Genomic DNA, 12,193 nt, shown 5'->3' with positions numbered 1-12,193 from the left:
ACTTTTCTTTTCCGTTTGGTAGAAATTGTAAATAGGAGAGGGTAATGGTGATACTCAGCGTTGCCAATGCATTTTCTTTCCTGTCGTCTACCCTTCGGCGACGTAAACTTTTCGGCTAATGGCAATCCACTTTCAACTTCTCTAGTGATTAACATTTTCTGTTTGCAGTTGTTGGGGCATAAAAATATAATATATTTCCCAAAAATAGTCGATAGTTGGAGTTCAATGAACTAATCTATCTCGAACTACGCACTGGTAATGGTTAGGCTGGAGAGTTCATGTGGACTAACCGATCTCCAACCGTGTAGGCAATCTCCAACCGCAGCCCTCAAGTAGTGGGAACAATAAATTGAAACCTCAAGTTGTTTAAATCCGACGAGGGAGTAAATAGAAACAGAAAAGCGTTTTTCTGAGCTAAGGAATTGTCGACGAATCTAAGGATTGCTGTGTTCCTGAATAGATATACTGTTTAGTCGCCGGGTTGCTAAAAACGTAGAATTGTTCCAGAAACGCCGAATGCCGAGATGCTGAGATGAATTGTTATTTCTGTGTTGCAGTGAAGTTCCCAGCCACATTAAGATGACGAACGAGTTAGTGAGATGCAGTATAGTGGATGAGTTAATGTGCTCAGTTCCAGATGGGATAATATAAATATACATAAAGGGCTCAAATATATAAATAATTAATACGAGTATAATGTCAGAAATTAATGTTTTCTGAGTATCTGTATAAATTAACGAAAATGATACATTTATTGTGTTCCCCTATATTGTCTAGAGTTATTTTCTAAGAAAGCACAACGAACCTGAGGAAGCAATCTCCCAACTACTGAATTTCTGCTTTTATTTCAAAAATTTCTAATATTATTAAACATATTTTGTTTTCTTCTCTGGATCAAAATGAAGGATTTCTAATCAAATAAATATTTTTAGAAATATTTTCGAAAGTTTATTACATTTATAAAAACATTGCTAATCATACAGTAAAAGAAGTTTGGACATCCGTGCTTGGTGACTCTCTTGTACTTCATTATCATCACTTCAGTTTAATAAAGTATTTTTAATCAATTCGTATTCTATACATAAATTATGTAGGACGACCCAATGTTTTGAACCGTCCTCCGTGGCACAGGCCGCTACGACACCAAAGGTCCCGGATTCGAATCCAAGACTGGGCATGGGGTTCTGTGTGAACATCAATTTCATCATATCGTCACTCATTTGCTCATTGCAAGGTTAGCCAAAAGTGTTATAAAAGCGAAGTACAAGTAATCACATGACTCAACCCATACTGTGAGGCTGGTCACACGTTTGGAATTATATCATTTCTGTTAAAAATAGAAATAACAACAAACATAGACATGTATTACAGCTTTACTGGCGACGCAGATAAAGCTTGAAGTACTGATAAATTCCACGCAGCAGCTTCTGCAGTGAATGGGACATGCTGATGACTGAGACGCCCAGCAGGAAACCCAGGGACCCTCCGACGTCCGCCAGGAGCTGGGACCCGTCGTAGGCCCACACCTCCTCCAGCCTCTCCACGAAGTCGGTTGAAATCCTGATGAAGACAACGTTATACAAACCATCCTTTCCACCTATTCGATCCACAGTTGAGTAATCCATTACGATACTCGTGGTGTAGCAGGGACGGGGACAGTTGCACAACGTGTAATAATTCCGAGTAGCTTCAAAGTACAAATACATAAGTTCCCCGTACCAATGAATGTAGTTGCATTCGGGATGCCCGGAGACGGTCATCCAAGGCCCCGTGCATCCGCTGTTATTGGTCACCCACTTGTCGACGCACTTGGATACACACTGAAAGATACTGGTAATGGGTTCAGTAAAGGTTTTAATCTCCTCACTAAATATTTACATATGAAAACAGAATGACACTACCATAAGCAGGATTGTACAGCTACCGAGGGCTGTTGTTGCCAAACGTATTATTTATGCAAACATGGCGACCGACTCTGCTGTGTGTACCGTAATATTTATAAATACCTTCGTAACGCTGTAGTTCCTGTCCTCAATGCAGGGGTTCTGAGGGTAGTTCAGCGCATGGACACTCTGCAGTCTGATACTGATGGATGCCTGTTCGCCCGGCACAATTCTTAAGCTGGTTTTCTGGATCCAATTAATGTCGTACTCTGAAAGGAGTAAAGGCACTTTAAAGCAGTGAGCAGAGTTTATATTGTTTTGGGAAAGGAGAAGCTTGACACGTTTGATAGTTATAGTCAGTTGGCTCTTGACCTGTGAAAGCAGTCACTTTTAATCGAACTATCGCTGGCGCACATGTTGGGGGAATTCGGTACTATTCCTCGACGCCAGTCAGATTTGTATTTCCTTACAGAATGACACCAAAACAAGCTCTGTAACGCTTTCGAATAATTTTCTATGTACTTACAAATTTGTAAGCCCATTTTGAAAATGAAAATCCTCTTTAAACTTGGCTTTACGATGTCTTGGAATATAATAACTGCCTCATAATTGGAAGAAAGGCATAGACAATGAAGAAAAATATATTACTGATTAATTTCTGTCTTTCTTCATCTCAAATGAGTATCAAATAATAATAATAATAAAAAGCTACTAACTAATGCATCAACCTGATATATACAGTGCGTTCGTTTTGGTTCTGGGCCGAAATAGCTCGTGGCATGGCGTGACATGGCGCAAATACCGGCATATCCTTAGCACGTAGACAATTATTTTTATATTCCAAAACGAGTATTAACCTGTGTTATAAGAGTTGCTCAAAGTTGTTCACACACAATCTCGGTCCAGAGCCAAAACGAACGCACTGTACAAGCCTGCATCCACACAATAACAAAAGTTTTCAAAAGAGGGAATAGTTCATAATAACAATGTGCTAGTCTTCATTTGTCAGCACGTGATAATACGTACCAATCCAAGGTTCCTTCTGATCATGTATATTGATGATCAAGCCTGGATTTTCGTCCAAATTGCTGTATTATCCCGTCTTCACGGTGAATATATAACCTCTTCTTGCTGTTTGGTTTATGGACAAGATACCACATCTTCCGTTTGTGAAGTACATTCTACTATCCTCGTGAATTTCACCTCCTGTTGGAGAGATTATACTATACCGCGTGAGGCAGCTAAAAGTACCACCTGAAATAGCGAAGAAACCAGAAACAGTAGCGATGTGAGGTTTGCGGGAAACAATAATATTAAATGGGGCTCGTAAATCGGAGGTATGGGCTGCGTCGAAAAATATCGACAAATGGGGCATCTGGAGCAAAGTCATATTTTTTTTAATGGAACAATATACAATAACATGCATAATATAAAAGAGCACACGCAGAGAAACACAACGTAGTTGGTCTCATGCATCTACTGCACATAGGAACGAAGATATGGCCATGTGAAAATATGTAAACAAACTAACAAATGGCCCACTTGACCGTCAGTACCACGGCATGTAAGACTTCTCAGGTGCCTGACAGAACTGCCTTTACGCAGAGCAAGTTTTGATAGCAGGTCCACGAGATCGTGTTAGTTCATAGCAAGCAGTCGTAGTGGTAAGAGCGAAGATTATGGTGTTCACAAACATAGAAAAAGCGGACATGATCCTGATTTATGGGGAATGCCGAAAGAATGCCTCAGAAGCCTACCGTGTGTACGCAGAGAGATATCCGGTGACAAATCCACATTGGCTTCGTCAAGTTGAACGCCAGCGCCCATGGAGTGTGAACGTGTGGTATGGTATAGTGGGTGAACATCTCATTGGCCCTTTTTTTATACAAGGGACACTGAATGCTGACCGATACATACGGTTTTTACAACATGAACTGCCTGTACTATTGGAGGACGTACCACTTCAGACAAGGAGGGAAATGTGGTACCAACATGACGGGTGCCCAGCTCACAGTGCAAGACGCGCTACAGCATGTGTGGAAAATACATTTCCAAATCGTTGGATTGGACGTGGAGGGCCTGTCAAATGGCCGGCTCGTTCCCCAGAGTTGCCACCGTTAGACTTTTTCCTGTGGGGAAAGCTGAAGGACATTGTCTACCGGGATGTGCCAACAACTCCAGAGAATATGCAACACCGCATTACTGCGGCCTGTAGGGACATTCCCTACGAGATGCTACATTCTGTGCAACGATCTTTGCGTGGGCGTCTCGTTGCCTGTATCGCAGCTGACGGCCACCACTTTGAACACACACTTTGACAGGTTTTCGCTTCTTACGCAGTGGTTCTTCGACATACTGTCATGGTCATTTTCATTATGCTGTAACACTGTCAAATACATGGTACTGACGATGTCTACTGTATTTTTTCTTCCTTTAACACGTTCTGTCTTCATCTTGTCCAATGGCTTCCGACATCTCATACTTGTACATGCAGTGGTACTGACGGTCAAGTGGGCCACTTGTTAGTTTGTTTACATATTTTCACATGGCCATATCTTCGTTCCCATGTGCAGTAGATGCATGAGACCAACGGCGTTGTGTTTCTCTGCGTGTGCTCTTTTATATTATGCATGTTATTGTATATCGTTCCATTTAAAAAAAATATGACTTTGCTCCAGATGCCCCATTTGTCGATATTTTTCAACGCAGCCCATACCTCCGATTTACGAGCCCCATTTGATATTATTGTTTCCCGCAAACCTCACATCGCTACTGTTTCTGGTTTCTTCGCTATTTCAGGTGGTACTTTTAGGTGCCTCACGCGGTATATATAGCGCGTCATTTTAATGGCGCCCACGGACCACAGAAATGTATAGAGGGCATCAAAGAAAAAAACTTTTCTCAGTAACATTTTTCTTGTTGGTGCGTCGTTTCCGCGCTACAGTCGTTCAAAAAATCCCGTTTTCCCGCATGAATGATGGCATCCACAAACAACATTTAATCGCATCTGTGACATCATTTCCTGCTGCGAAACAGTGCACGGCAGCGTTGTTGTCTCCTTGACAGGTACCATTCCCCGTCCGGTCCTCTTTCTCTTTTGTTGAACCGTGCTTTGTTCTTGCTGCGGTGTCTCCCCACTGTGTTTGGGGACTACCCACGCGCTGCATGTGTTTGTTTCCCGCTGTGCAATTGTTACTTCATGCTTCATTGCTTCTTTTGTCCCTACCGTTGTCGATCGCTACCCTTTCCCTTCACTTGTCTTGCGGGACACTCCTATTTCCTTTGTGGAACCCCATGCGCATGCGTTGCGCAGCTGCCGCCTAGTGTTTTTCGGATGGGCGACTTTGGTGTTCCTTTTGACTTCGTTTGTTCCGCCTTTCTATCTTCACTGGTACTCGCTGTACAGAGGTGTGAAGTTCATTTTCACACTTTTCGGCGTTGTCTAGCTCCTCACGGAGGCATCTCTCGGCAAAGTGGAAGGGGAACTTTCGTCTCTATTTCATGGGAGGTATCTGTGGTTTTCGTTTGTACTATACCTTTAGAATCACCCTATATATATATATATATATATATATATATATATATATATATATATAATTTGTTAAACAAATAATTTCAGAAGATAAACGTTACGAGTACTTACTTACCGTCTCAAAAATTGATATCGAAATGATTATATAATATTTAGCACGGCCTTTGCATTGTATATGTTCCACAAAACATGTTGTGAAACGCATTGTTTCAAGGCTCACAAAAGAAGATGATATTTAATCAACTTCTGTTGTCATAATAAAAGCTCCAACGTTTCCTCAAGGTTACACAACGCTCTGGAAGGAGGATGTGAAGAGCAATTCCATTGTGACGGGTGTGGCATTCAGAGGAATTTACATTCATTTTTATAATTATATTCTTAGCACCTTCCAATATGTAACTCCATCAATTCAAGTAATTTCATTTTCCTTGATGAAAGGTATTTGATTTCAGAATTTCCCTCCCATCTCAATTTTCAGCTAATTTTTAGATATATATTAATATATATATATTTGTGAAAGGTGTGACACTTCTGAGACATGACATTATGACCTTTCTCAGTCTTTCACAAGTCCCTGTGAAATATATGGGTTTACTGAAACAAAATCATTTTATTTTCAGAAAGCGAACTTTACTCGACGTTATATACTTTTAGTTTCTAAAAATATTACTACATGCTTTAGTTCTTAACATTTTTGGCTTGTTACGGGTGTGGCATTATGCACATGTAGGATTATGGAACAATGCAAAAACTATGAATATTATCAAAAATAGATTCTTCAAACTAATGTTTGTTTCAGAAATAAAGTAAGATAGAAACAATAAAAGAGACAATTAGAACTAGATTAGAATTAATTTAGTTTTCTTATGATGTAATACTGTGTAATAATGAGGCTAAATTAAATGGAAACGCCACACACAAAATCCCACTTCACTATAAAAAGTAATAGGTTTTAAATAATACTAGGGTTATTTTTTAATTAATTTCAGTTTTGCAATAAAAACGAAGTAAATAAATGTTTTTCAAAAAAACATTTATTTTCTGAATTTACATACACTTCATTATTTTTTCCTTGCCGGTTTAAACATTTATCGTAACGAACTACGAATTTTTGGATACCCTCCTCATAGAACTCTGCCGCCTGTGATGGTAGCCAGTTACTCACGGTCGTTTTCACTTCCTCATCAGTATCTAAACCCTTGTCGCGCAGGAAGGTATTCAGGTGGCGGAAGAGGTTGTAGCAGCTAGGTTCAATTCTGGACTGTTTGGCGGTTGATCGAATACCTCCCAGCCAAAAGATTCGATCAGATCTTGAGTGTGAACCGCAGCATGTGGCCTTGCATTGTCATGAATCAGTACGACACCGGCTGACAGCATTCCACGCCGTTTGTTCTGGATTGCTCGACGAAGTTCTCTTAGGGTCTCACAGTAGGAAGCTGAGTTAATTGTTGATCCTTGCGGCAAAAAGTCCACTAACAAAACACCCTGCCTGTCCCAAAACACAGTTGCCATGATCTTGCGCTTTGAAAGTATCTGTTTTGCTTTCACTTTGACCGGCGTTGATGTGTGTCGCCACTCCATCGATTGTTGTTTTGACTCAGGAGTCACGTGGGACACCCATGTCTCATCTCCTACGACGACATGACTCAAAAACTCATCACCTTCCTCGTTGTAGAGAGTGAAAAATGTAAAAGCACCAATCTTTTCTTTTTATGTTCCTCACTCAACAGTTTAGGAACCCATCGACAACACAATTTCTTGATCTGCAAGTTCTCAGACACAATTTTAAACAAAACTGACCTTGACATTTGTGGGAATTCCGATGGCAACTTGGAAATTGTGAATCTCCTGTCTGCGTGAATGTAGGTGTCAACTGCGTGCACCAACTCTTCAGTGATTACATATGACCGGCCAGAGCGCGATTCGTCATGGACGTTTTCCCGACCTTCCTTGAACAATCTCACCCATTTTCGCACTGAAATTCATTGCATTGTCTCCGTAAATTTCATATATCTGGCGATGAATATCCGCAGGTTTCATGTTTTTTCCTGTTAATAATCGGATGACTGATCGTATTGCACAGTTGGCGGGGCGCTCGATTTTCTTAAACATTTTAACGAAGCGTACAAACTGACGCCGTGAATACAAATGGCGTCGGATGCTGCTCAACGAATGCCGGGAGCCTGCGCGCGCACTCATTCCCACGCGCACGCGCAATTTCAAACAGCATTCACAAACAGACCTTGCATTTAGCCTCTACTACTAACTGGCTATCATCACAGCGGCAGAGTTCTATGAGGAGGAGATCCAAACACTCGTAGTTCGTTACGATAAATGTTTTAACCGCCAAAGAAATTATGTAGAAAAATAGTGAAGTGTATGTAAATTCAGAAAATAAATGTATTTTGAAAAACATTTACTTACTTCGTTTTTATTGCAAAAAGGACCTTACTTTTTTATTTAAAAGTCATATGTGTATTAATAATTATAATTTTATTTCAATTTCCTGTGTAAGTGATGCTTTCAATTAAAATAAATTAACCTCGTTTGTCGACTTTCACATGGAATGACTCTGAAGCAAAAATTGCTATCAACAGTAATCACCTAGATAGTTATGGTGGCCTCCATACGTCAATTCATCATATATATTTCCTTCGGCTTGTAAGTGGCTTCCTCCCAGAGATCCTTCAGGGATTTAATATTCGAACCATAGACTACTGGTGTAAGGTGGAATACCCACTTGTATTTCTGGAAGAGAAGAAGGTAGGTCTTATTGTGGAAGTTGTGCAGAAGAGACGAAATTTCATATTTTATATCGCGTCCCATGGAAGACAAATATATTAATGACGTGGATGAATGTAAAGTGGAGAATGTAATGGAAATGGCAAGGAGGAGGGAGGAGAAAAGTAGCGAACAGGAAACCTGATACCTCTCTTACATTATGTCTGGGCATGGAGAGCAAAGAGGCTGAGAGGGAAGAGTGAACATTATACAGTAGGACAGGAAGTGTTTGTTCAGAGATTGCACTTTCCATGTTATGCAATACGACAAGGAGAGTTTGCCCATGGCTTACACAGTACACTATCCATGCTACACATTATACAGTACAACAAGGAGAGTTTTCCCATGGCTTACACAGTACACTATCCATGCTACACATTATACAGTATAACAAGGGGAGTTTGCGCATGTCTTACGCAGTACACTATCCATGCTACACATTATACAGTACAACATGGAAAGTTTTACCATGGCTTACACAGTACACTATCCATGCTACACATTATACAGTACAACAAGGGGAGTTTGTCCATGGCTTACGCAGTACACTATTCATGCTACACGTAATACAGTGCGACAGGGAGAGTTTGCTTATACACTCTGTAAAAAAAAATTAGCATCACTGCATTCTTAGTACGGATGTTGACAATTTTGAGTTTCGCATGCATGCATCTTTCCTGCACAACTTGAAATCAATTCATTGAAGCATTGGTCTGGTATCACTGCATAGTGTGGTGTTATTCTTTTGTTGATTTAGTGTTTTGAGTGTCCGCTAGAGGGTGTTGCAATCAGTTACTGCTGCAAGGCTTCGTAATCAATTGTGAGGAATCTGTAAAACGATTGTTAGTAGAGCAACTTGTGACGTGTTTTATGTTGCAACTACATGTTCATTATTGACAGTTTGGATACGTTATCATATTTGTGAAGTGTTCTGGTGATGTGTAGTGTATTTGAGAGTGTTTTCTCGAAAAAAAAAATGGGCAGAAATATAACATTTTATGTAACCAAGGAATGGTTCTTGCTGGATGGTCATTCTCAGAGAGAATTTGGTCGGCAACTTCAAATACATCAATCCACAGTTAGCAGCTGCCTGCAAAAGTAACAAGAACATGGAAAATCATCATTGAGAAGTCACTGTGACAGAAAGAAAAAGACATCACCTTGACTGGATCGTATGATAAAGGACATGGCACTGAAGAACAGAGGAATGAGTTCATGCCAAATTGCACATAAACTTCAAAATAATGTGGGAGTTAATCTTACTCATGCTACTGTAGTATCCCGACTAAAGAAACAGGGTGTTTCTAAACACTGCCCACGTAAAAAAAACCTAGACTAACTGACGCACATGCAAAAGCTAGCGTGAGTTTGTCACGCGTTATGGCGCATGGAATGATACAGATTGGGAACATGCGATATCTTCTGATGAAAAACGATTTAAATTGCTGGGGAATGACAGCTCAGTTGAACTGTGGATGCGAAAGGGAGAAGAACTTGCAAAATCTTGTATTTTAGAAACTCAAAAGTTTTGTGGCAGTGTTATGATTTGGGCATGTTTCTCTGCAAAAGGGATTGGCAGTATGCATATTTGCACATGGACCGTTAAGGCTGATCAATATCTGGAAATCCTGAATCGGAAAGTTCTACAAACTGCAGGAGATCATTTTTCTGGACAGAATTTGGACTACTTTATTTTTCAAGACGATAATGCAACCTGTCACCGTGCTCAGGTGGTGGATAACTGGTTTCATGATATGAATATTGAAAGACTTTGGTGGCCGCCCACCTCTCCAGACATGAATCCTATAGAAAACCTGTGGGCTATGATGTGCAAAAAACTTGGTAATCAGACGTACAGGTCAAAAGAGGAACTTATGGCAGCAAATGTACATGTTTGGAATGAAATTGAGGTCGAATATTGTCAAAATCTCATTCATAGCATGCCTCGAAGGTTGGAAACACTTAGGAAGGCCAGGGGTGGCCACACTAAGTACTAGTCAATGTATTTACTTACTATCATTTCAAATTGACATATCATGATGCATTAAAAACCTTTGTTCAATCTTTTTACTTGTAAAAATTGTCTTTGTGCGAAAACGTTCCACAAGCTATATTTGCAATAATTTTGTTATTAGTTCTGTAAAGTGCATTATGTATGCAACTATGACTTAAATAATAAAAATATATTCTACAGATATAGTGTTTTATATAATTGTTAGGAAAACAAATCAACAAGTGGAATTAAATCAATAAAACAACTGATAATTCACGAGCGAAATGCTGACGACCAAAAATAATGAAGTGATGCTATTTTTTTTTTTTTACAGAGTGTAGTTCATTCACATGGTTGATGACACAAAAACCCTGTAGTATCTCAGTGCTTGTTGGGACATTATGTAAAGTCTATTCTATTATCAGGTTCACTTAGTATACTTTCACAATTATTCAATATGTTTTACAGTTACACGCTAGTTATACTCAGCTTGTGCGCTATACCCCCGTATCATGTCACTGTTCAGTGATGTCCATCACAAAGGAAAGCAAGGATCAGTCATTTATATTTTCCATTAAGGTGACTTGAGAGGACTGAAGGGTCTAATGTATTTCGGACGTACATTGGCACATAATAGCAGCGCTGTTGCAGCATTGCAGTACCCACTTCCATTTAGAATTACTCATCGCGAGAGCATAAGAAATCCATAATCAATAAAACAGATTATGTGGTGGAACAATACAATATCTAATAGTAGTGTATTAGAAAATAAAAAGGGCAGGAGTACGCAGAACAATAGCGTACACATTTACTGTTAAATCTACAATGCACGACAATATATTACACAAGAAAACGTTACAAGAACAATTGTGTCGATCTCACCCAGGGTCATACCAAGCTGTGAAGTCTGAATGCAAGGATTAGCTAATAGGTCACCAGTAAGAAAAAAATGCTGTTTTGAGGTCCAGTGTAGGATTACCTCAAGAACCTTTATCTTGTATCCAGGATAACGGCAGATGGTAACTGTTGGTTGCTGCAACTCTTTGTTCACTTCCAATCTAGTGCTAACAGACACATCGCGCTTGCTGAACTTCCAGTAGCAATGTTGCATCTGGAAGGTAGGTCAGTATGTGATCTCTTTGTCGTTAACATATTTTAGATAACTAAGATGTAACAGGGGCTCGTGATATATATATATATATATATATTAGACAAATAATAATTTAAATTTACATATTAACGTATGAAATATGACATTCACCTTCGTATGAACTCATATGAAGCTGATAATGCTTACTATCAACAAGCATTATTTGCAGTTCGTATTATATCAAAATCTTTGTCACTTTTGAAAGAAAATATTCATGAATTTGAAGATTAGAAACGATCTAGTTGAAAAAAAAATCATCTTTAACCAGTTTTGGCATCATCTCCATGATCTTCAAAGGTAGTATGGTTTGGTTTGAGTTGGTGTTTTAAGTCCACTTTATGCACAGTAAGGCTAATCGGGACTGGACCTACAGTTTAATGTGGGATCCGAACCACTTGTGCCTCCACCGGGTATCGAACCCGGGACACCTTGATTACAAGGCAATGACGCTACCACTGCGCCATGGGGAGGCCCCTCAAAGGTAGTATGGTAACTATGTGAAACTGAAAATGTTCTTACAGCAAAAATGTTATTTTTTAATGTAAATGCTGTTGTTCATTAAATCACATTTTTAGCAGATACTGTGTATAGAAAGTTTGAAATCTTTTGCACTGCTGAAAAATTACATATGCGCAATGGAATAACCATTTTCTTGATTTTGTAAAATTTAATGTTCAGGTTGTAATTTGTATCAGAATTCGTGTTTTTATTGCTTCCAGTTTAGCATCTATTTCTACATAAATCAAAAGAACAGTTCATGTTTGCCATAGAGTATGTAAATGCATTAACATGCATATCACAATTTCTCATAATATGTGCTCGCACTTACCTGAATTATCACCACACCGAAGCAT

The 12,193-nt window shown here is 39.4% G+C and overlaps 1 protein-coding gene across 1 annotated transcript; it reads right to left on the bottom strand.

The window, feature by feature from the left end:
• Window positions 1-1,373: 1,373 nt before the first annotated feature.
• LOC145996349 (acid-sensing ion channel 2-like) lies at window positions 1,374-12,193 on the bottom strand. Its single transcript, XM_083132780.1, has 3 exons — window positions 12,169-12,193; window positions 2,007-2,152; window positions 1,374-1,820 (listed from the first exon to the last, which is right to left on the bottom strand). The coding sequence occupies exons 1-3, from the start codon at window positions 12,191-12,193 to the stop codon at window positions 1,374-1,376; spliced, it is 618 nt and encodes a 205-aa protein (XP_082988906.1).

The sequence above is a fragment of the Lepisma saccharinum genome, chromosome 12 (assembly GCF_977018435.1).
Source record: "Lepisma saccharinum chromosome 12, izLepSacc3.1, whole genome shotgun sequence".
In the NCBI taxonomy this organism is placed as follows: domain Eukaryota; kingdom Metazoa; phylum Arthropoda; class Insecta; order Zygentoma; family Lepismatidae; genus Lepisma; species Lepisma saccharinum.
The sequence above is the reverse complement of the archived record's forward strand: the minus strand, read 5'-3'. Positions and strand labels throughout refer to the sequence as shown.

Coding starts and splice junctions, on each gene's coding strand:
- LOC145996349 (XM_083132780.1), bottom strand. CDS start 12,193: ATGCTTCGGTGTGGTGATAATTCAG. Junction 2,153..12,168: donor TCGGTGTGGTGATAATTCAG/GTAAGTGCGAGC, acceptor TACTCCTTTCAG/AGTACGACATTAATTGGATC. Junction 1,821..2,006: donor GGAACTACAGCGTTACGAAG/GTATTTATAAAT, acceptor AGTATCTTTCAG/TGTGTATCCAAGTGCGTCGA.